Source organism: Stegastes partitus, unplaced genomic scaffold (genome assembly GCF_000690725.1).
Source record: "Stegastes partitus isolate 25-593 unplaced genomic scaffold, Stegastes_partitus-1.0.2 Scaffold690, whole genome shotgun sequence".
Taxonomy (NCBI): Eukaryota; Metazoa; Chordata; class Actinopteri; family Pomacentridae; genus Stegastes; species Stegastes partitus.
This window is the reverse complement of record NW_007578421.1, coordinates 224,175-249,828: the sequence shown is the minus strand read 5'-3', so window position 1 is coordinate 249,828 and position 25,654 is coordinate 224,175. Positions and strand designations below refer to the sequence as shown.

At 41.7% G+C, this 25,654-nt stretch overlaps 2 protein-coding genes across 3 annotated transcripts in view; both read left to right on the top strand.

The window, feature by feature from the left end:
- Nucleotides 1-1,735, top strand: part of LOC103363766 (protein FAM107B-like) — an 18,556-nt gene extending 16,821 nt beyond the window's left edge. For both annotated transcript variants that reach the window (XM_008290655.1, XM_008290656.1), the window contains one exon: nt 65-1,735. In XM_008290655.1, coding sequence (XP_008288877.1) covers nt 65-181 — 117 coding nt within the window. In that variant the 3' untranslated portion in view covers nt 182-1,735. The remainder of the gene's footprint in view (nt 1-64) is intronic.
- A 7,144-nt stretch (nt 1,736-8,879) lies between these two features.
- LOC103363782 (protein Wnt-7a) lies at nt 8,880-24,349 on the top strand. The gene is made up of 4 exons (XM_008290678.1): nt 8,880-9,016; nt 12,553-12,779; nt 14,951-15,222; nt 22,690-24,349. The coding sequence occupies exons 1-4, from the start codon at nt 8,880-8,882 to the stop codon at nt 23,167-23,169; spliced, it is 1,116 nt and encodes a 371-aa protein (XP_008288900.1). The 3' UTR covers nt 23,170-24,349.
- Nucleotides 24,350-25,654: the final 1,305 nt, after the last annotated feature.

Below are 25,654 nucleotides of genomic sequence, written 5' to 3'. Positions count from 1 at the left end.
CACCATCAGCACTCGATTACTTCAGTCTGACTGAGTCCACATGTTTGGTGTCTTCTTTCTGCAGCAGGAGAAACAGCAGCAGCAGCAGGAGGAGGAAAACCTGAAAGCTCCAGAGTTTGTCAAAGTCAAAGAGAAGCTCAGACGGACGTCCTTCCACAGCAAGGAGGAGAAGGAGGTGTAGGACGGGCCGCTGGTTGACGGGGTCCCTGAGGACACCGACCTGCTGGGGACCGAGCACATAATGCATCTGAGTCAGAAACAGCTGGAGTCTCACATGAAACACTTCAGGGAGAGTTTGATTCAGTATTGATCAGCTATTACTCAGTGATGGATGAGTGACTGATGACTGATTGGTCAGTAAGCAGGACGTTCACAGGAACTGTTCATAATCTGAGAGAAAATCAATCAGTCACGTTTCTGTTTAATTTTAGTCTGTGATCATGAACTCAGATCACTCTGAAGATACTTCAGAGCTTCAGGATTTGCTGAGGTTCTACAGACTGACGGTTCCTCACGGACTCACTGGTTTGATGCTTCTGGACTGAGGTCTCAATGTTAAGACTTTGATCGAGAGTTCATGATCGGTTTAATCAGAGTTTTTTAATTACAGCAGCACATTCAGAATGTTTAGTTTAACTTTATCTGTAAAATGTGTCTGAATAAAGTTTAACAGTGACAGAAGCTTCAGACGAGGAGCTCCAAACCCCAAGCCTAAACTCAACCTAAACTTAGCCTAAACTCAACCTAAACTCAGCTTAAACTCAACTTAACCTTGTACACTCATCACCTGATCAGTCTGACCGTCTGTTTGATCTGAGGTATGTTTTTAACAAGTATGTGGTCAACAAAGATCAGCAGCTTTAAGGTTAAAACTGATGAACGCTAACGAGTGAATCTCTGCTGTCGACATTAATCAGGCTTCATTCAATCGCTGCTGCTGCTACAAATTGTGGAAGTCTTTTAACTCGTGTTTCTAGAAGAGCTGAACGTCACATAACAGCCCGTCTGACAGAGCGTCATCTGATTCTAAGATCTGCTGGAGGCGACCGAACCAGAGCAAAAAACCAGAACCTTCTCTTACTGGGTTTAAACTGGAGCTTTTCTGAGTGGCATTTGGTTGGAGGCTCATTGTGGAGCTGCAGCTAATGGCTGCTTCCACTGAGGATTATTTTCTGGGAGAATCAATCTGCTGCTTTGTCTTTAAAATGTGTCATAAATGTGAAAGATGCCGATCAGAGCTGCAGCCGCTTATTCAGCCTGAGTTCACAAAACTCTGGTTTTCCGTGGAAACAGACTGTGGGTTCTGCTGGGATGCATCGGTTCCTGCAGACTGGACCTGTCGCCGGCATGTTTCCGTAGAAACGTTCTCTGCTGCAGGTTTCTGAGGATGAATCTGTGCCTGAACCTGCCTGACGTGGGCTCATGGCTGTGAGAGCAGCTGAGGAGCTGCCGGGCGTTCAGGAGAACAGACGTCTGCTGCTGGATGTGCAGCAGGAAGTGGAGGCCTTGGCTGTGGAGATGATGGACAAAAGAAGGGAGCCTGACAGACACTGAGGCTGGAACAGGACTAGAGAGCCTTTAGACTTCTCTGTGTACACGTGGATCTAAAACACTGATTTTTACTTGATGTCTTTCTGTTTGTGTGTTTTAAAGTTGTTCTGATGTTCGCAGTCACAGCTGAACGAAACCAGAACCTCGAGCAGAACTGATCTTCATTAAAGGACTAAACCTGCTGCTGGTTGACTCAGTGTCACATTATTCATTTTATAGAAGTGTCAAGAACTGGAACCAACACGTCTACGGTTCTACTGGGACATGAGGAGCTCAGATTCTTTTCATATCGTTGCGTCCAACGTTGTGGAATAAAACAAAAAACCTGATTTTTTAATTCTTATGTTTTTGAGTGTGCAGAGGGCTGCAGGTGTCTCAGTGGTTAGCACCGTGGCCTCACAGCTAGAAGGTCGATTGATTCTGAAGTAATTTTAAAAGACTTTATCGAAACTCCGATCTGAACAATCAGATTGTTGCTTGATTTTAACCCAATAAAACACATTTTGGGTATTTAAAGAGACCAAGTGCCCAAAACACAGACAGCAACTTATATCAATATATATAATATTGACGTCTTAAAAATAACTAAATAAAATAAAAATGTATTGAAAATAAACAGACATGAGGAAATAATCAGAAATCGCATCAAAACACAAAACATTATCAATACATAAATCATTTAAAGATAAAAAGAACAATTTTTAGATATTATTTTTCTGAGTTTTTTTTTTTTTTAAATTTCTTTAGCGCCAACAAAAGTTCTTTAATTACAAATATTTCACTTATTTTTAAAATGAAGGACTGTCGGTGGCGTCTACAACGTTGTAGGAGTAAATTAACTCCAGAAGGTGGCGGCAAAGTAACGCTGAGGATGCTGCCGTAAACACCTCGAAGAAGAAGAAGAAGAAGAAGAAGAAGACGAAGAAGAAGAAGAAGAAGAAGAAGAAGAAGCAGAAGAAGAAGAAGAAGAAAAAGAGAAACAAAAGCCCACGAAGAAGAAGAAGAAGGAGCCGTGAGAGGGTGGAGGAGCGTTTCGACATGGCAAACAGGTGGGTACATTGTATTAATCCAACATTTTTTTAAACCTATAAATATCACGGTCGGGATTAGTATTCTCTTGCTCTACTTTCTAGCAACACCTGGTGTGATGTTGGAGCCGATGAGCCGCCTGCTGCACTTTTATAATTCAAACCGTTGCGTTTCTGGACAACCATGCTGGAACGTGCTGCTAGCTAGCTGCTAGCTCGACAGGGTTAGCTAGCAGGTTGTAAGGAGTGGTTAACGGACGGAGCTAGCAGACTGGGGTGCGACGATTACAGCACTTTACATATCTGTACTTCAATAGCTGCAGCTTGTAGGACTTTCCTAACAGGGGAAAATATCCAATTAAGACGTAGTAGTTCTTAAATGCCCAGTCACGTTGGCTGACAGTTAGCCTGCTAGCTTCCATTGGAGAGGTCCCACTATAGCCGTCAAGCAGAAAGGCTGGTTCTGTGTGCTGTAGTCTGTAGAACCGACTGGACGGAGCAGGCCTGTGTGAAAGCCACTTAATCGTATTTTGTGAGGGTTTTTTTTTTTTTTTGGCAATACAGTAATTTTGTAGTTTCAAGAGGCTTCCTTGGTATTACCCATGTCTGCTTGGGAGGTTAAAGGAAATGTGGGTGTAGATTAAGGATGCCACTAACGATTAATTTCCTCTCGATTAATATCTCGCCGATTAATCGACTATTTGACTGAAGTGCATTTTACTTTAACTGTGTGTCATCGTGTAATGCAGCACAGTAAGAAATAGAAATCAAGGTTAACATGTATTAAAGTGCTATAATGAAGGTTTAAACTAGAAAGCTCCAAGATGATAAAGAATAAATAGAAAACATGGTTCACTATTTCCAGAAGCAGTGCAGCTCGAAAAGAAAATGTAAGCCTCTTTTTGGGAATTACAGAAGTGGAAAAAGCACGGACCCGCTAAAGCAGCTTTTCTTCTTGTTGTATAGTTGCTGTCTGACTTTTGGTAGTGGCTCACCTCACGTCTGACAACAGAAAAATACGCAAATGTAAAATTCTAGCTTTATCAGGGATTCAGCCGTTTTCAGAGAGGCAAACAGCTGTGAAGTGCCTCTTTTGTGCTTCTCTTCAGGTGTTTGTGCATTTCGTTTCGCTGCCGTGGCGTGCACTCGAAACCCAGCACAGTGTACGAACCACCTTTTTAATTCTTTCATCGTTTGAAGTACTGGCATCTTCTCAAAGCCTCGAGACTTTGAGAGCTGTTACATTTACCTGAGTGGGACTCTGCATTGTCTAAAGCTGTAGCTCGGAGTGCAGCTGTCCTATGACCGGAGCTAAAAATGACATTGCCGTCACGATCAAACAATTATGATATTGAAAAATGCAGAAGTTTTAAAAAGTACGCCGCCTCAGAATATTGATGGAGACACATTTTGAGCATTGATGCTGTCATTTATGTCGACTGATCACAGCAGCCCTGCACCTGTGTTTGTCCTTGGGGCTTAGAGGAAATTCAGGTGTGGACCAAGACAAAACTATCTGGAAGTAATTCTTTATAATAAAAGAATTACAATTTATTAGTGTTGTCTGATTGAAGCCTTTCATAAGTATACATTTAAACCTTAATTATCAAGTTAGAATGATTGGTCAACTGACTTAAGTCATGATTGGTGTCCAAATTTGAGAGTATATAGCAGTTTTTTTGATAAAAATACAAATAGGGCTGAACAGTTCATTAATGAAGCCATAAGCGGTGTGGCTATTAAATAATAAAACTACTGTATTAATTACTTTTTGTTGAATTCAAGAAAAGTGAAACTTTCAGGCATTGTTTATGCTGCCCATTAACTGATGTATACTGTGTGGTTAAGAGTGCACCCTGTGGATCAACTAGTCCTGCATAGCAAGCTAGTTATGCAGTGCAGAATGGTCTGACTGCACCTCATTATCAAGGGAAGAAACACTCTGGCTTGTTTGTCTTTCTGAAAGCCAAGGATGCAGCTACAGCGTTCCTACAAAATGGTGATGGAGACGATAAGCACTGTCATTAGAATAGCTTATTTGCAAAAACATCAGAAAAAAAAAAAGTAGGGCTGAATTACTGCCAATCAAAATCCTCAGCAAATCTTGAAATTTCTCGTGGCAGGTTGCTTCTCTAAGGTTGTTCTCATTTCCTGAAATGTGGTGGGGAATTTTCAAACTGGAACAGGCCGATGGCGGAAGAATAGGCAAAGTCGTGTGAAACGCTTGGCCGATGCCAAGTCTGTACCCACAGTTGGCATCTGGTGAGTCGGGCTGGTTTAAGTAACATAAGACCAGTGGCCTCGGACATTTTGCAGCACGTCTAAACACTGTACTGTCAGTGGTTTTTCATATTCTTGTCTTCCGCTTTGTGTGACAGTGACGGTTTTGATAGTATTTCATGTGATAGCGGCCCATCATGTTTTAAATTCAACTTTTGCTTAAGCTTGACTTTTTTGAAATTACAAATCAAATTGTCATCCGTCAAAAACACTGAAATAAGATATTTTCCCTTTCAGTTCTAATAATACCAGATGGTGGCCTGTGACAATGTGTTCCGTAGTACCACTGCTTGTTTTCCCTCTAACTTCACTGGCCTTATGGTTTGTCATATTTACTACTGATGTTAGCAGAGACCCTCTTGATTTTAGTGGAGGCAGAACACCCTGGTCAGCTGGAGTCTGAGTAAAAGTTGCAGATGAACCTTTTTGAAGTTGAGACAAATGAAGACGGGTTTGTTGAGTTTGTAGTGTCAACCACTAACTCCGACTCTCTTGTCTTTATGATTGTTTTGATAAGCTATGTAGTTACCAGCCAGACTGAACAGGAGAAATTAGGAGTTTTAGTACATCAGATATTTTTTTCTGTAAGTGTTTTTTTGACATTTAATAACTGTCTCATTTTCAACGATACTCGCTGTGTCTGGCTCACTGTGGCAGAGAAAATATGACACAAATGCCAGTAATGCTCCGTAAAACTCTGAGGAGGGCACAACCACGTTGTTTGAACCTTTATCAGGATTGTCAGTGGACAACCTGAACAGGAGATTGGCTTCAGCATACACTATGAGGTCCATGTGAGCAGAGAAGTTAAAGGGTTCAGCTGCAGGAACCCCAATTAAGGGCTGTAGCGTGAATTAGCCCATCACACAGCGTCTGCAGCTTTAAGGGTTAATGCTGCTAAAGTGGAACTGGGGCTTTCACGTTTTTATGGGAGAACATCTGTGAGTACGTCGGCATAAATAGACTTTGAATGAAACTGCTTGGACCAGACATCCAAAAATCTCTGTTCACCATGATTAACGGCTGACATCTGGCATTTTGTTGACCGATTCTTATTCAGTAAATTAAATGTGCTACTTGTGCTCTGATGCAGCCGGCTCTCTCTTTGTAGTGACTGCGTGCTCTCAAGCAGTGTCCTGCCCACACTAGCACCTGATTGGTTACACGTCATGACAGTCAATCAATGACGGCTATTGTTTACACAGAGGGACAGACGAGTTCATTTGCAGAGGTGAATTCACGGAGCTGTGTTTGGAGTGGTGAAGTAGCAGACGTTACTGAAGCCGTATTAAACGTCGCAAACGCTCCAGTAGTTCAGCTGATGGTGTTAAAACGTGGTGTAACTATTGTGCTGCTGGTGCTGCCCTACGGTAATCACGATGAGGTTTGGTGTGCCTCTTTAGTCTGTGGCTGTTTGGAGGACTGTAATGTCTACCTGAAGTAAGTTCAACTAACATTGTGTTCGGACAGACGTGTCTTTCTCGAAGAAGAAGCACAAGCCATGACCACAATTGCTAAACTACACGGAGATTACCCTGAAACCGTCTGGAAAGAAAAAGAAATAATGCTTTTAAAATGTTCACTTTAGTAACAATAAAAGTGAAAACAGAACAGGAGACAGAACTTAAGAGGAGAAACTGTTCAATCTCAACAGAAGAGTGTTCTGACATATTCACTCCTTTTTCTATTGTACTTAGGTGTAGTAATTATCATCCATATTAATGAAAGTTTCATGTATAAATTTAGTAGTGGTGATCCTTTTTAATGACGCAACCTAGTTATTAATGACAAGTGCCCCGCTATCACATGATGTTAATGTTTAATATATATTGGTTTCCAGCTGCTCTTGATTACCAATAATCAACACTGGCTTTTTAAAAATCCTTATTAGTCGGTCCCTAATTGTTAGTTCAACAGAACGTTGAGTTTGCCGTCTGCAGCACAGTGTCTGCGCTGCTGGCTGCTGTCCGTGTTATTGAACTTGAAGTGAACGGTTCGATTTTGCAGCTTTAACCTCCATCATGTTTTTTGGTAAAAGACCGTCGTTGGTAATGTAACTGTTAAAAAACAAACAAACAAAAAAAAAACCAACAGGGCAGAAGATGAAGGATGCGTCTAGTATCTAAGCTGTAGTACCTGGCTGCACCAGCAGGTGGAGCCTCTCACTGTAAAGTGATATGGACGACTGCAGCTCGTTTGCTGTGTGTGGTACTGTCCAGACCTGAGGAGGTGGCTGCTCGGACTACTGGCAATGTTGGCAACGCATAGAACCATAGGAATGCTTGTGTCTACATCATGGAGGAGGGATGTTTGGTGTTTGTGTAACCAAGAAAATTGAGGTTTGGCTCGCAACATGGCACTGTGACAGACTCCTGTGACCAGCATATAAACCCACGTTTACTGCGACTGTGTTCCTGCAGCTGCATGGCCAATGAAACGGAGCCAAACTGGTGGTGAATGTCGTGTCTGTGATTTAAAATAGTTTCAACATGGAAAATTAGATTTTTCATGGAAAAATGTGCACTGGTTGTGATTTATTTATTATTTAAAAAAAAAAAGATATATCAATTATTGATGTTAAATTGGCACGGCGTCAGGAAAGTTGTTTACATTTTGCATCCCTCATATCAACATCAAGCGGTGCAGAGGAGCCTCCAGCTCACTTTCTGTTGTCGGTGCTGTGGAGGGACGGTTTGTTCTTTGTCTCAGTCTGCAACATACTATAAGTCGCCATCTGCGTCCTTATTCCAATAAAACTGTATTTCGGGGTCAGTTCTTGTTGGCTCAGACTCCAGTTAGGACAAGTCCTGACAACGGTTCCCTTGGAAGAAGACTGAGACCAGAGCTGGATACCATCCAAATGTTTTCATACCAGTGCCAGTTTAATATTCAGATAGAGGTACTGATACTAAAACAAGACTTTCTTTCAAGCTGCACTCGGCTCTACAGTGTGATCTACAGCAGAACTGACTCATTTTAGGGCCCATCAGTAGTGGACACACCGTTCACTGCTCAGTCGTGTTGTTCCACTCTGTTAACTGGACGCTGAACAGCTTCGGTGGTTCATTTCAGCCTCAGGTGTTGTGATGTCAGCGTGGACCCCGATTCCTCACCGTCCATCTGTCTCTCTCCACAGGCCTCAGCCACGTCACAGAAGGTCTGCTGCTGAGTTTCCTGGGTTTTGGAGCGTCATCGTCGTCCTCCTGAAGCGCCCTTGTTTGCACTGTGGGATGAGGTAGTAGGTTGTATAGTTTTAGGGTCACACCCGCACTGGGAGATAACTATTCAACCTACTGTCTTTCTCAAAGTGCCACACAGACATCTCAGCGGCGCCTATTCTGGAGACCTTCTTCTTCTTCTTCTTTTTCTTCAGAGTTTTAATGGATCCAGCAGCTCACGCGGAGTGAGGTAGTAGATTGTATAGTTTTAGGGTAGTGATTTTGCCCTGTTTAGGAGATAACTATACAATCTATTGCCTTCCCCGAGGAGTGGAATCTCTTCAATTTCTGGTCATTTTTCAAAGAGCTTCAGTGACGCTGCGTCACTTCACTAAAGGCTGATCTTCTGCTATATTTCCACACCTATAAAAAAGATGCATTTACTGAAATCACATGTATTTGGTTGTTTTCTCTGATGTCTGATTGCTTTTCCTTACATTTTGTCATCGTTGTTCTCCTTGAGCTTTCTAATAGCATCTGATCTAATTTAAAACAGTTGTGGACGAATAGATTAACAGCACCATCCTGAACTATGAACGTCCGGAGCTCGAGGAAGTCCCTCAGCATCAGTACCACAAATATGAATACTTGGATTTGAAGTAAAAAGATATTCAAAGCAAAGGTGTGAATGAAATGTGGTCCTGATGCTGACAGAATGGCCTCATAGTGTAGTTAGAAAGTTGCCGTTTTTCTAATGCAACCAGCAAACTTGCTTGTAAATCCCTAAGTACGTGCATTTTTCCATTATGTTTATTTTTAAATGTGCGTCTTGATGCCAACTTGGAAGCAGCAGCTACAAGCTATGTCCCCTAAACTGGCTCATTCACATCAGGTCATAGTTCCAGAGTTGTGCCAGCAGATGGTGTTCAAGTCCTTTGACAGCCCAATCCATCCACACAGCACCGCCGGGAATCCTTCACCGCTCAGAAATGTGAACGAGTACGTCTGATCTGATCCTAAACAATGAGTCTCTGCAGCTGTTATGTCATAGATGGGTTGTTGTTGGGTCAGACTGATATTAAATAAAGAATTTATGATATAAAATCAGTTGGTAAGATTTTTTTTTTTTTCAGCCGCTGCTTTGATTTCTGCACCATGAAGCTAATATGTTCCATTGTAATTAGCCTGTAGCTGTTTTAAGTCTTTACCTTGATGATGTTTGCCAGACTTTCTGTTCACAAGACTTAAATTAGGGTAAGCCACAAGTTGTAAATGTTCTATTACTAGTAAAAGGTGTACAGAATTTAAAATGCTGACAGTCCAGGTTGACTCAAAAGAGCAATGTAGTCGGTGTTACTGGTGTGTTTGAGATTCAATCTGCAGAATGAGGTCTGGACAGAGGAGCCCTCTGTCATTTGAAGAAAATGTATTGTTTTTAATGGAGAAATACTGGACATTTTATCATTCATAGTGGTTAAAAAGTGGTTCTAAATTCATGTTTTTATTGATGAATTAATATGTTTCTGATTTAACGGTTGCATCTGGATGAGCTGAAGCTAATTAGAGCAGTTTTTTTGTATTTAAAACGAGTGTTTCCTCGTCCCTTGCAGAATTCATACAAGTTCAAAGCATGTGTAAATGCACAACTGTACGTTTCCACCACTGGTGTGACGCCAGTTTGTTAACTGAGAATTAAAATGAAGATGTGTGAGGGACATGAAAGAGCCACTGAATGGACTGAGCTTGTGTTTGAAATCTCTGGAAGCCTTCATTTGCCTAAAAAGACTTAAAACTGTAAAGACACAACAATATGGCAGAAAAGGAAAAGAACACACGATTACTGCTAATATGTGTAAAATGACAACAGAGATGTAAACAGATGCAAAATAAATAAAACAAGACACACAACTACAATTAAAGTCACCACAGTGACACAAAACGGCCACAAACTGATGCAAAACGACTATCAACAAAAAAATAACCGCTAAGCAACACAAAATGACTGCAGAGATACAAACAACTGTAAACAGATGCAAAACAAACACAAAGACACACAATGTTCAAACACGATGCAAAAAGACCACAAAACCAATACCAACATAAATACATCAGAGACGCGTGCAAATAGACAAATAAATAAAATGTTGCAACAATGAGAGACAAAACAACCACAAACAGAACCAAACTGATGCAAAACAAACAAAAGACACACAAACGTGCAGACTTACTTTTTTTTTTGTTTGCATGCAAAAAGATCACAAAAACAAACAGTTGTGAATAAATGCATGAGAACTACCAACAAACAAAGGCTGCAAAGTGTCACAAACAAACAGACACGTGCAACACAACAACCACCTCCAAAGACTATCAATAAAAAGTGGCACAAAATGACACCAAACACCACAAAAATGATGCAAAAACTCTGACTTGCAGAAAGACTACTAAGAGACTGATGCAAAACGAATAAAGACATAAAACAAATACAAGAGACACAACTAAAAATGACGCAACAGGCCCACAGTGCTGCACAAAACAGCTAAAAGTGGCGCTAATTTGTCACATACAGAACGTGCAAAGTGAGCTAGGCAAGACATTATAATAAAAAAAAATCAGTGAAAACAACAGAGACACGTTATAAATAAGGAGGTGTTTGTTGTTGTGTTATGCACGATTACATACATATTATTTACAACAACTATAATTTATGTCCATGGCGGGACTCGAACCCGCGACCCGTCTCTAAACTTCACAGCAAGAAAAGACGCAAAACAAGCAAAGCGCGTCTCTGTGAATGTACAACGGGGTTAAAACCAAGCGAAGAGAGAACCAGTGGGAGGAGCGTTTATTGATGGAAATTTATTTAAAAAAAAAAAAAAAGAAAGAAAGTGTCACTGGTCCGTCAGTCTGTCCTCTGCAGCAGGACGAGCCGACATGTCCTCCAGGATCCGCGGCTTCTCCCACCGCGTTGTGTCGCACACGCATGAGCCGAGAGCGTGTACCTGCAGGCTGAGGAGTGTGTGTCCTCCGCAGAACACGCCCTGAGAGAGAAAAAGGTAGACTCACTCTCTCACTCCCTCTCACTCACTCACACACTCTCTCACACGGACGCACAACGCACTCAGCCTCCCGACCAGTGAGGAGCAAGAGCCGCTTCACCTGAACGCAACAGCCCCGATGCTCCCCCGCGGGCTCCCACCGGCGCCACAAATGAAATCAGTCCACTTCCACAAACTCTGGAGTTTAACCTCGTCTGCAGCTCGGAGCACCTGGACGCTCTGCGGGACCCGGCAGGAGAAATAAAAGCTGCTTGAGGAGCGTTCAAATCCTCCACCCTCCCCCCCCCCCCCCCACCCTCCTCTGGCCGGGCTGAGCACCATGAGCAGGAAGACACGCCGCTGGATTTTCCATTTTTTCCTCTGCCTTGGAATAGTGTATCTGAAAATCGGGTGAGTGACTGGAAGTAGAAAATAAACACCAAAAAATCTGCAATGCACTGCTGCTGGATTGAAAAGTCAGGAGAGCCTCCTAAAACTTAAACTGTATATTCTTTTTTTTTTCTTTCTGAAGCTTCCTCACTAATTCTTTATTCATATGATGCTTCTTTTCTATCAAGTATCTTTTATTGGCCTTATCAGTTTTTCTTTCTGTGGCAGGTAACAGCATAAAGTTAGAGTTATTTTCTCAATTTTTTATGTACAGATTTGATTTATTTATCACTTGGTTGCTAAAACAGTGAAAGATGCCCATCACCGCTTCCCACATTCACCCCCAGAAATGGCACCAATTGTTCTGTCAGGCAGCACAGAATCCAAAATATTACATGTGTTCTCATTAAAAAGGTGCAGAAATGCTGCAACTACTTACATTTGATTTTTTTTCTGTTTTTTGCTTAAACAGTCCTGTTATCAAAATAGAACCAACAGCCACAAATAACTGGAAAATGCTTCAAGAGCTTTTTTTTTTTTGCTAAAATTCTTTGGAAGTTTGATTGATTGATGCATTAATATGTAGCTGTGATGTTACTGTTGCAGCTGGAGGAGCTAAAGCTTTTTTTTTCCATTTTGTGTTGCAGAAATCATCCAGCGAGTTAAAAAACTTGAGTAAATGTCACTTTGTTAATTGAGAATTGAAATCACAGCTTCCCAAATCATAAAAATTGGACAGTACAGAACCTAAAATATTAAATGTTGGACCCAGAAATGCTGCAACTTCTTATGTTTGACCTTTTTTTGCTTGACAATGATCAATCAAGTCCTGTTATCTTTGCTAAAGTTCTCTGGAGGACCGTTCATAGTGCCTAAACTAGACATTTATTCTCGCTTCTTTGAGGCACTGATTGAAGAAAAGTTTTTTTTGTTGCATCACTGTGAAGAACCACTCTTGTTTTTTTCTGAGTGCATGTGTGGATCTTCACAGAACACCTGCAGTAGTGTAGATGTGCCAAAAGCCAAGACCAAGTGATCAAGTGTCTGTACACCTGCAGAACCCTCCGCCAGTAAAAAATGCCATATTTTAACCTTTCGCCTCCGCTGCAGGGGTCTGTCCACGGTGGTCGCGCTGGGAGCGAGCATCATCTGCAACAAAATCCCCGGCTTGGCCCCCCGTCAGAGGACTATCTGCCAGAGCCGACCCGACGCCATCATCGTGATCGGGGAGGGAGTTCAGATGGGGATCAATGAGTGTCAGTTTCAGTTCAGGCACGGACGCTGGAACTGCTCGGCCCTCGGAGAGAGAACCGTGTTCGGGAAAGAGCTCAAAGTGGGTACGTAGCTGTGCAAGCGCCAGGACAACACGCTGACTCGAGCAACTTTTTGTTTTTATGTCACTTAAAACTGCAGATATTATTCCATGAGGGGGTGTGACGAAGCTACTGTCTGGTTCAAATGGTTTAATTCCACTTAAATCTGATGCAGGAGGTCAACTAACCTACCTCCTTATTATCATATTACTATTATACTATTAGATTATTAGGCTACAGTGTGCCTCTAAAGTGCCATAAAGAAATCAGCTCAAACATGCCAACATGTCTTGATTCCCTTCGTTCCAGAGCTCGTGGGATTCTTTTAAATTAACAAAAGCGTTCTCACTGTTACTACATGTTTTTCTATTTATCGTCTCGTGCATTAAGTTTAGCATGTTTGCGGTGGCGTTCCAGCAGACGCAGGGAAAATTGCTCCAAATTGTCCGAAAACAGTCCGAGCAGACATTCCTCCGAGGTACTCGACCTCTGACACCGGGACAGATGTCTGCGGGTCTGAAGCCCCGGCTCGGTTGCATCTGCTTTCGGTGGGAAAATAAGCCTCAGATTTGATCCTGTGTGTGGAATAAGGCTGCAGGCGATGCTCGCTCCCGAGACGGCGCTGCGGAAAAATAATTTTTTAAACAGGCCGGTTTTCCGCTGTCTTGTCCTTTAAGTTCACCCCGTCATCTCAGAGACACACATGCAAAAAGCCCGGGTGTCATTTTTCACTTTGGGTGTCATTAAGGATTAGAAGCTCCCGTCTCTGTTGCTGTACACCCGTGGCTTCATGCTGAAATGGTTTTGTAGCTGCAAGAAATACACTTTACCAACACACACAGTCTGATCTGATGCACACAGTCAACAGCTGCAACATACCTACATGCTCTGTTTTATCCACTCTCAGCTCAACCGCCTTCATGTATGTTCATAAAATACCGCCTCCCCCTCTCTTCCCAAAAGCTTCAAGTTCAGACAAGTACTTTCTTCTAGGTTTACAAATTTACCTCCAGGTTCTGCAGCTTTGGCAAGAGACGCTTTATGTAGAATGGTTTTAGTCCGGCGCTTCGGGGCTGAGCTGCACTTTTCATCGTCAAATTCAGGCAGCGAGAGAAGATCGTCGCAAACGTTTCTGCGTCACAGAATCCTAATTTTATCCGAGTTTCGGATGAGTCGCGGGGCTGGGTTCCAGGTCGAGTACTCGGGTCCGGCTGCCCTGCACAGACTCTGTGTGAATCCATTGTTTTATTTCAGCAGACTGGAACGCTGATAACTGACAGAATACATAAATTTGGGATTGTTGTTGGCAGTGATGCAGCAGTGTACAGTGTTTTGGCATCAGGATCAAGTATCCTCCCCACCCACTAAGTTGGCTGCTTGAAGGAAATCAGCGTGAGTGCTCGCTTCTTCTTTTCTCGCAGATCATACCATTGAAAATATCTCGCAAATGTAAAGCCGTGATGCTGCTGGGTTTCGGAGGAAGTCGAGTGAGCGTCGCGGCAGAACAAAGAATCACGAAAACAGCAGCTCAGAAGCTTTGACCTTGAACGTCTGGAAGGTCTCCACGGAGGTTTAATAGTTAAACATGTTGACTTAATTGGTGGTTTCTGTATTCTGTCCGTGTGCGCTCCAACTGGAATTATCTCCATTTTAATTAAAAAACTGCAGTTGAGCTGAAACGCTCAGATTTATGGAGTGGAAATCCATCCATGTAGGGAGGCTGTGCATGCCTCTCAGATTCACCTCCGCAGGGTGGATCCCAGTGTGACGGCAGCTGGGACAAGAGCCAGAACTGATGCCTAAACATTTAATCTTATATCTCCCACGGAATGGTTTCAAAAATGCAGACGTACCGTTCGTGTGTGTTCAGCGGATTGACATGAGTTTGGTGAAACAAAGAAATGTTGTAAAGACCCGCGAACGAATCTGATCAAAACTTATCATAAATGCAATAAAACTTGATCCTTTGATTCAAACTATTCTATTACATTTTCTCCACCATGCGGAGCTTCCTCCTGAGGGTTATCTGCTCAAACAGAGCTTGATTAATGAATTGGACTTGACTTGGCTCATGTATTTCATGACTTGGTTTGAGGCAGCTATGCCAGGTATGTAAGGAGGCTTGACAGTGTCTGAAATACTGAATCCTGTTGTCTGTGATTGTGGTTAAAAAATGTCTTTTCTCTTTATCGCAGGCAGCAAGGAGGCTGCGTTCACCTACGCTATCATAGCTGCCGGGGTCGCCCATGCAGTCACGGCGGCCTGCACCCAGGGGAGCCTGAGCGGCTGCGGCTGCGACAAGGACAAGCAGGGTTTCTACAACCAGGACGAGGGCTGGAAGTGGGGCGGCTGCTCGGCGGACATCCACTACGGCCTGGGTTTCTCTAAGGTGTTTGTGGACGCGCGGGAGATCAAGCAGAACGCCAGGACTCTCATGAATTTACACAACAATGAAGTGGGACGCAAGGTATGTTTGTGGAGGACGTCACTAATCATGCAGGAGATTCTGAGGGATGTGAAGTGCTAAGATAATGCAAAAAAAGTGCACAAACTAACAAACAAGCAGAGGGAGCGTGGCTGGAACAGATCTGATAATAAGCATGCACGCTGTAAAGACAACCCAGACAAGTTAGGAAGTAGCCAGACACCTGTGCATTACACACACTGCTGTGCACAGTGTAAGAACTACCTCAAAGCGGAGAGGTTGCTATTGATTTTAGAGATGATTCATTCATTGATTCAACCTTTTCTTTCATTACCTTAACTCCGGGGATCAGTTTTGGGTAGAGTACCAGGGACGGCTGCAGCATGGGCAGCCTCACACCACTGAATCCATGCTACTGGTTACTCAGACAGACATGCTAGAATACCATGACTGATATCAGATGCAACATTGCAGATCATTGCCTTATTAGTTGACACATGCAGATTCACACCCACAGACTAGCTCAGTACTCATAGCTATGAACTAAGTACATTCGTAAGCTGATCTTTTTCTTTCTGTTTTGGCCTTCCATACAGACGAGCTGCTTTTTTTTCTCCCCTGACAACAGAGCTGTTCCAAACTGAGTGTTTTGATGTATAAATCTGAAAAACAAACACAACAATAGCTTTGCTTTGCCGACTTTATTCTATGGGTGTACAACGGAGAAGGCTTTTTATTATGATGATGTCATGAAAGTACAACTTTTCTAGACTCTGGGGAGAGATTACAAAACTAACATTTCCAAGGATTAAATATTCCTGTTAGAAACCAACCTTGTTTCATGGTTTCAGCAGTTTTACAGAGGTCTCTTTTATAATGGTGTTGTATGGGGATCGTGTGTTGTTGCTTTGTAGTCGTTGATAACTTCTGAAAGCAGTTTGACTTCTGGTTGTTGGGTGGCAAAGTTCAGACTCAAAACTTTCCCTGACGGTTATCTGTAGTAACATATCAAAAATGGCAGGAAGACACAGTGGGAATGGAAATCGTATATGTTGTTGTTTCTTTGTTGGCAGGCTCGCTTGTATGTCGTCCATGCACTGATATTAGAAAGGAACTACCTGCTTTGGCGTTTTATTGGTGACCAAGTTGTTTGCAGAAATGTCTGTGGAATAGTACGATACGATACGATACGATACGATACGATGCGATACGATACGATACGATACGATACGATATGATACGCCTTTATTAATCCCACTGTGGGGAAATTTGCAGTGTTACAACAGCAATGAGGATCATGCAAGCATTTAGTTAAAAAAGACAAATAAATAAAAACATACATAAGTACTACTTTAGATAGTCCAAACTCCTCTGGATGGAAATAACAATATTGTACATATCAGTGGTAGATCACAGATTCTTTCATGAGTTAAAATACTGATAGGGAAGGATTAATATTGCACAGATTCTAGTAGATGTAGAAAAATTGATATTGAGTTTTTAAATGTACAAAATGTTCATAATTTGTAGCTTTGAATGTGTTGATCTTGCAAACAAATTGTTCTGGGTTTTGCGTTTTTTGAAATTATTTTTTTTTTTTTTTTGCCCCGTTTCCGGAAAAAAGATACAGCAAAATAAAAACAGGCTACTAGTTGCGCGATTCACAAGAAAGCAATATTTATATGATGAGATTTAAGATATAGAGATAAAAAGTGATATTAAAATATTAATTTATTTCGTGTACGGTTCCTAGAGCAGTTTTTGCAAAGCACAAAATGATTTATTGCCTTTGTTTATTTATTTGTTTATTTAAAAGGATCCCCATTAGTTGACGCCAAGAAGTCAGCTAGTCTTCTTGGGGTCCAGACAATAAAATATCAAAAATCAAGCATGACAGTCTCAAGTAAAAATAGAACAAAAAACAACAACAACAAAAACACACAACAACAAAATAAATGTGTTTGAACATTGTTGTTCTTCAACCATCAGCCCAGAATATTTCTTTTGAAGTCAGGCAACGAAAAGCAGCAAATAAAAACACGAGAAGCTTTAAATGGTTAATGTTGGGAAGTTGTTTTTTTTTTAAAGAATGCACTAAAATAATTAATTGATTTTCACAGTAGTTACTGATTGATTTTCTGCCACTATATAAAAATCTATATAATTTTTTCAATAAATCAAATAATTTGGCTTTCAGCACAGCAGATTTTCATATCATCAGATATATAGATGTCCAATCAGCTTATTAGTTTTTGTAAGATTATAAAAAATATATAATCAGCAGCCACTGGTTGTGGTCAGTGTAAGTTCCTAAAGTCAGTTCGAGAAAACTGAGTCTAGAAATTCTGTGTGTCTGACGAGATGAACACTGGGGTGAAGCACAGAGCATGACCCTCTGGGAGAGCATTATCCAGACTCTGATGTTGTTTTCCAGCAGACAGACGTAGGGAGCCAAATGACAGATCAATAGAAATTGCAGGGATATCCTCAAAATGGCCCTACAGGAGAGCATCGATTGAAAGAGCAACCGAATCCTCCGCTGTCCTGAGCATGAAAGCATTGCCTTGGCTTTATGCTACGTCTCATTGTGGCGCTGAAGGATGAACCGTGACCCCAGTTTCAGGTCTCCTCATTCAGTGTTAGCCAGTCTCTTTATCCCTGCTGCTGGGAATCACCCTCATAGAATGATGCTGCCACTACCGTGCTTCACCGTTGGGATTTTTAAATGTCATTTGGCAGACTGTCATGCCTTTTACTCCAGTGGCATCCTCCTAGTCGCTCTACCATAAAGGCCTGACTGGTTTAGTGCTGCTGAGATGGCTCCTGCCTCCAAGGAACACTAAAAGCTTTCGGAAATAGTTTTATACCGTTGCCCTGACTTGTGCTTCACCACAGTTTAATTGTAGAGGTCTACAGAATTGTGACATACAGTGTGAATTGTTAAGTCTTGCAAACACAAGTCTTTGTAAACTGAATAATCCACTCAATTTGCAGCAGGTAACCAAACGTTAGCCACATCTGAAGGATAAATAAAGCAAAAATAATGAACCTGAACACAACAAGAGCCACAGCAAAGCATCGTAATATTTTGTTTTTTGATTAAATGTATAAAAACCTGTTTTCACTTCATCATTAGGGACCAATGAGTGTTGAATGATGGGTTGATTTTATCCATTTAAACTAAAACCTTCAACAGAACAAACCAGTAGGACAGCAGTAGTTGAAGCTCTTTTTTTTTTTTTAACCAATTCACTGCTGAAACACAACACACAATGTATCTTAGTCTGATACATGCATTCACTGTAAATTTTTGGATTTGAACAGATGATTACAATTTGGATATTTAGTGTTTTTGCCCCATGTTCAAGGATGTATCTGCTTCTGTAAGCTCATAAACATCCACAACAGTGAATAAGTGAATTAGCTCGTGGATTAACCAAATGGGCCAAATATCTGCTTTTAAATGTGAGAATGTGGTGCATATACCTTTTTTAAAAAAAAATTTCACCATGTTGCTGGTCAGTGGTTGGAAGCATTGTTCCTCTGTTCCAGACAGATCGTTGTTAAGCTTCGTAGAAATGTGATGGCTCTGGGATAAATGAATCCTGGCTGAATTTGGAGAGACGCTGCCTTTAAATCTGGCACCACCAGAAGACTGACTTTAGTCGTTCTGAGTAAAGTTTGGATGGAAATGGATCACAAGTCCAGATATTCATGTCCTCCTCAAGATGAAACTATGACTTGTCCACCATCTGTAAATGCAGCATGGTGAATATTACATCTTCTAAATATCATTATGAATGTGTGAGCTGTGCCTTAGTGCAGCTTCACGGAGCTGCAAACATCTCTGAGGACTCTTTTGGTTCGTCTGGTCTAGTAAAAACGGGTAAATTGTTCACAATTTTCTTGCATTGTAACGAATAAACCCATAATTATAGTAAAAACCAACAGAGTGATGCAGTCAAAGTCAATCAAGTCCTGTTTGATGTCATGCATATCATCAGATCATGGCGTCAGCTTGTACATGGTGATGATGAAAACCATAATTTCCTTGTAGTCAAGATGAAGTATGAAGTCCTGCAGAGCCCTTCCTTCCTAGATGTGATTTCTGTTTGACAGACTCAAAAATATCTTCTGTCTTTTTCCAGATTTTCTCGGTGTGCACATCTTTCCGTCAGAGGAATATCCCTAAAATGTTGTTTTCAGAGGGCTGTGCATGTAAAACCGTGAAGCCTCTCTGGACGAGGCTTCATATTTGAGGTCTGGCATCAGTCACAATGTGATACAGTGTGTGAATCTCTTAATATACACTTACTAAACTGATACCTCTGTAATTATTGTTGCAACGCTTTCATGTTTAATTGGAGATGATGTCAGTCTGTGTGTTTCGAGTGCCAACCTTCAAATTTCTTGAGAAGAATAAACAACAGTGTAAAGGTGCCACGGGAGGCTTACAGGGGTTCTGCTAGACAAACAATGGTAGCTTCAGTGGGATTTCACTTCAGTGAACTCCATGAATTAAATGTTTGTCGGGTCTCGGGGGCATGACCACACTAAGCTGTATGCATCCAAGGCTTTTGACAATTACCCTACGAGACTCCAGAAAGTCTGAGGCCACATCGGAGTGGAATAATTAAAAAGCAGGGTGAGGCTTCTCTAATGCCAGCAAGGGTTCCCACTCAGGGAGGAGGAAGGAGGGTAAGCTGATGTCATTCAGCCTGAGGCGCACAGAGAATGCCCCGGCCGCGTTGCCAGACACAGCCGAAAGGTCCCACTCCTAAACCGTGAAAAGGCTTTTCACCACTGTCTGCCCGTCTGCTCGCTATAAATGTCCCCATGTGGTGACAAACCAAACTGTCTCTTCAGTCACCACAGGAACTCGTAAACTAATCCAACCTCTGTCTCCATTCATCACAGTTTTGTGGACACGCTGCCAGTTTACCCATTGTTGTTGTCCATAGTAAAGCTGGTCAGAATAATAAAACTACAACAGATGACGACAGATGCATGAATCTTTTTAGAACGACTAATGAGACGATTTTAAATCTGATTTGGAAATGACAACGTTGGTGCTGAAAACCCATCAGTCATGCAGTCTGTGATAGACTTTAATCCTCAGTCTGTACATCCAGTTACTGCCATTTGGCCTCATATCTTTTTTTTTTGAATACATATTTGTTGTACCTGACATTGCCAACCAATGACATTACTTAACTGAAGTTACCTTTGTTTTACAAAGTTCTCATACCTCCAGTATGCTTTGTTGCTCTACAGTCCGTCATGCCTGTTGTACCATGATCTCAGCCTAAAAGCAGATTCATCTTTGCTGTGTATGTAAGGATACGCAAAGGTATGCATGACGAAATTACCCAAGTCCGTCAGAGCTGACTTAATGGTCATCCACGTACAGCTCCAAATATGTGACAACACAGACTCTGTTTGCACCGATGACGCTTAAAACAAGGAATTTCTTTGTCATCCATATCTTTATATTTCATTAATAGAGTTGTAGTTTAAGTAGTTGTTGCAGGACTATAGAGGAGCTTTAATGTGTACATGATTTCCATCAATGATGCTCAAACACATTAGGAAGTCCTAATTTCTCCAGAGGTCCTGTGCTATGTCCACTATAACTGCATTGGAACACCAATCTTTACTACTTGCCATATCCTTTAAAAAGTCATAGCCAGCCTTTCATAAGCATCCACAAGGGTGTGTATTTCCAACACTGCACCACATGTAATGCATCTTCCGCTGTCCAGAGGATTGTTGGCCATCCTAGACTTGAATTCTATGACATGATGTAGTTGGACATTGTGGTGTTTTTGACGTTTTTACTGGACCATAGCAAATCTTTTTTTGGCGTGCTACATATTATGGTAGTATGAGTATTGGGATGCACCCATAGTACAAGTGCATTCATTCACCACTCCCTAGTTATTTCATATAGTCTCAATACTTTACCGAATAGTGATGGGTGAATGGAAATCCCTAACACATACAGGCATCGTCTGCATGCAATCAAAGATGCTCTTTTGGACATTTTTTATTGGATACTGTGTTTGTAACTTTCACACTTGGTTGCTTATAATATTGGTGCTACAGGAACTTTGTCATTCTTGAAATATGCCATCCGATTTCAGAAGTTTTAAAGATGTCGGCCATTAGAGATTTGTCAGTTGGTACCAATTACCAATGTAATTCTTTTTTTTTTTTTAAAAATATATTTTTTTGGCCTTTGCCTTTATTTAGAGTAGTAGAGAGAGACAGGAAAGGGGGGAGAAGAATGGGGACAGACCTGCAGCAAAGGGTCGTGAGCGGGATTCGAACTCACGACCGCTGCATCGGGGAACTACAGCCCCTGTTCATGGGCCACCCGCTCTACCAGGTGAGCTATAGGGGGGCCCACCAATGTAATTCTAAGTACCAATCAATCAAATTAAATGAATTCCACATACAGACCTGGGTGTCAGTGTTTCAACTGCTTAGCTAAGTTAGTTTGTTTTTGTCCAGAAGGCTCTGTGACACTGTTTGCATTTTGGCAGCTTTGCAAACAAAAACTAAGTCCATGCACGATTCTTGGTATGTTTTTTTCACAAGCTAAAGCCGACTAGTTGTTCCACCTGTACTTTCAACTGCATGTTGTTGTTAATGTTGTTACCTGCAGTACCACAGAAAAACAAGTGCTGTCATGTCTTCAGAGTTGTGACATCGACTTGGTCCCGTAGCATCGATGCTTGCCACATCCCCTCCACATAACAGGACATGCAGAACGTTAGAGTTTGTCTACTTTTGTATCCGGGGTTTCTGCAGGGCTTAAAATACATGTGAGGTTTTCATGGACATTTGAACCAACTCACAGAATGCAGCGTGCAATACCCTTTTGATGGTCATCAGATCAAAGATTGATGGAAAACCAATAGTTTGTTGGGTCTGACTGATCCTCAGAACAGAATTTAAAAACTTCTCGTAACACAGTTTTCTAGTTTATCGGTGAATCTCCTGACAGCACACAACCACATATAGACACATCTATAGTTAATCTGTTTATGGCAAGACAGGAAAAAAATACCCCACACCTTTTTAAGACAACTGAATGTTTTAAAGACTTTTCAAGGGCCTGCAGATATTTCATGTATGAGTACATATCTTCCACGAGTGTGTTTTGAAGCTCATCCTGACTTGTAAAAGAATGGCACATGCATAGCTACTAGCCATAGGGTGACATACTGTAGCAGCTCTGAGATCCCTGGAATGCTTACATTCATCTGGAATGCTAGAAAACTTTTGTCTCAACCTGTTGGACTGTTCATGCAATATGTTGAGTATTTAGGGGAACTCATATGTTCCCCACCTGCTCAATTTGGAAAGACGACAACCGACTGCTGAAATTGTGCAAAATTTAAAAAAAAAAGACATCCACACACTTCTTTTATTGGGATGAAGGTATTAATCAGTTGCACACTTTTCAGTCCCTTGCTTCATCTGAGCTTTTCCTCAATATTCTAGGTCCTGGAGAAGGGCATGCGTCTGGAGTGCAAGTGTCACGGCGTCTCCGGATCCTGCACCACCAAGACGTGCTGGACGACGCTCCCCAAGTTCCGTCAGCTGGGATACATCCTCAAAGACAAGTACAACCAGGCCATTCACGTGGAACCAGTGCGAGCCAGCCGCAACAAGCGCCCCACCTTCCTGAAGATCAAAAAGCCCCACTCCTACCGCAAGCCCATGGACACGGAGCTGGTCTACATCGAGAGGTCGCCCAACTACTGCGAGGCCGACCCCCTGACCGGCAGCATGGGGACGCAGGGACGTCTGTGCAACAAAACGGCTCAGCAGCCCAACAGCTGCGACCTGATGTGCTGCGGTCGGGGATATAACACGCACCAGTACTCGCGCGTTTGGCAGTGCAATTGCAAGTTCCTGTGGTGCTGCTACGTCAAGTGCAACACCTGCAGCGAGAGGACAGAGGTGTATACCTGTAAATAGAGATATTTATTGGACCGTTCTTTAGACGCACGGCAAGACTGGACTGTGTCTGCACGAGCGCGTCGTTAATGTGATTCACGACGAGGGTTTTTCTCTGTGGCTGTGGAGGGAGCGCCTCACTGAGTTGGCATGACAGCAATCATAACTGCATCATCCAATTTGTGTTGATTATAATGATGCCAATGGACATCTGACTAGACACTGGACTCCACCTGTAGGCTCATAAATGTTATTTTTTACGTTTCAAGTCGAGCGCCATTTATTTGCCGCATGCTTAACTTCTTTGCGGGACATACTGGTCTACTGGCATAACTCACCTCACACCGTAATAGTTTTTTTTTTTTTTTTTGTAGACTAATAATTTATTGAATGAAAAAACTACTGATCGTTTTGAAAAGTCACTGTCAATTCATTAATCTGGTAAAGTGGTAAGTTGGTCAAGATGCCTGGTTTTCAAATCAAGTGCACTTAAAAGCTTAAAGGACTTAGTTTTTTTTTTCTTTTTTCTTTTTTTTAAGACAATTTAAACACTGGAGCTGAAAACTGAAACAGAACTGAACAGGAGTGAATGGCACATTATAGACCCTGCAGCTCTTTTGCGTTAAGCCCAGCAGAAGAACATTAAACTACTGATCCTGGGCTTGGTATGATAGTATTGTTTTCTTCTTGTTTCTGTCCCACTCCCCCCTCCAGTTTGCTGCTAGTTGTCTGGAAAGTTCTGGAGTTTGTGAACCCGAGCAGCCATATTGACTCTTCAAGCTATCCGCCAGGAGCAAACGCAAGCTTCCAGACATAAATTGCCCTTAATGTTGGCTGATAGAATATATTTTGTAAGAGATTATTTTTATATAAATATTTTTTTTAATTTATTTTCTATCACTGTGTAAGATATTTTCCCTTTAGCATTTCTAGCGGTGAGGTTACTGAGTTTAGCGAAAGGAAACGACCCATTGAAGCACTGGTTTAAAGAAAAAAAGTGTCTTTTTTTTTTTTTTCCTCAGCAAAATATCATAATGTTACACTGAATTGTGCGTTATCGTTCAGGAAAACTCTTGTAGAGAGCCGAAGTCCTAATGTCACCTCGACGCTATCTGCTGTTCCATTAGCTTCTATGAGTCCGCGCTACCTCTGGTAGAAATGTTTTTCCATCTGTCAAATAAAACATGTTTTTGGAGTTTAATATTCATATTCTGATATAACTTTAATGCATTCGCCATAAGAATTTCAACTCACGTTATCTAGTTAAGCAAATTACACAACAATTGTACCATTAGCATGCTAAAACCAGCCGCTTGGTACACTTATAGCAGAAATTACACTAATACAAAACCTGTCAACAACTCCATCTTTCCTGGCTGCTCCCCTGTAATTACCCTCCTCATCTGTTGGCCAGCCGTTTAAACATTATTAAAATTATTCTGCCGTTTTTGAACCTTTCCTAAATAAATGTGAGTGTATGGCCCATTGATGGTAGGCGTAACCACCTGCTTAATTTCATGTGTTGCACTGACTTCACAAGTTGTAGCATAAAAGACGGATGTAGCCTCTGGGTCAGCTAAGCTAAACCATCTGCCTTTAAACTGCATTCTTTGTAGGAGCCAGTAGGGGGCAATTGCTCTGGCTGGGGGAAAAAATACATTGATTGTATAGAAGTGGTGAAAATGAACATATTTCTCACTTGAGTTATTATCTCAGCAATTTTCTTTTTAAACGGGTTTTGGTCTCAATCAATGGTTTCAAGTCTTCTTCAATACAGCACGGTACCAATTTTGTAAACTACAATCCCATTTAAAGTAAAATAGATGATGAAGTATGTTGCAGGGCGGGGCTACTTTGTGGCTGACAAGTTGCTACTGTACCACCATGTGTAGTGTCTTAATCAGTTCCTCAAAACAGTTGCCCACGAACCAATAGGTAACGTCATGGTAGCTCCCATCATGTATAATATCCAACCTTAAGTGTTTTGTCATCTGAAAAAGGCCATTACCCTACCTCACATTTTAGAGAAAGTGATTCAGGCCCACCCCATAAATCCACCAAATTTCCTGAAATTCTACTTGGTAGTTTTTACGTAATCCTGCTGAAAGAAGGGAATACTTAACGCCACCTTAGTGGAGAAATGAGAAATCTCAGTCCATTTATGGCTTCACCTACATGACACTGTTGTCTGAGGTGATGTTCCAACACAGTTGCCCGTAAATGTGCCATGAATGAGATATTAGAAATAGCACCCAGAAGTAATGGTTTCACTTCGGCTCTCTATGAGGTTTACCAGTTTTTCCCTAACACCGACTACAGCTCTCTTATGAACATATTTAAGGCACAACATGTCTTTAATTAGACTGTAGAAAGTAGATGAAATGGCTGTGACATGCAAAGGTCGCTGAGTAAATCAGGGATGTTAGTTTCAACATTAAAAAAACTAAATTAAACAAAGAATAGAATCAAATAAAATTAAAGCCGCAAGCGGCGATGGACGGGTCCT

Bases quoted from the DNA above. Each gene is read 5' to 3' on its own strand.
- LOC103363782 (XM_008290678.1), top strand. From the start codon at position 8,880: ATGTCCCCTAAACTGGCTCATTCACATCAGGTCATAGTTCCAGAGTTG. The intron at 9,017-12,552 runs GTACGTCTGATC...CCTCCGCTGCAG, and splicing joins CCGCTCAGAAATGTGAACGA to GGGTCTGTCCACGGTGGTCG. The intron at 12,780-14,950 runs GTACGTAGCTGT...TCTTTATCGCAG, and splicing joins CGGGAAAGAGCTCAAAGTGG to GCAGCAAGGAGGCTGCGTTC.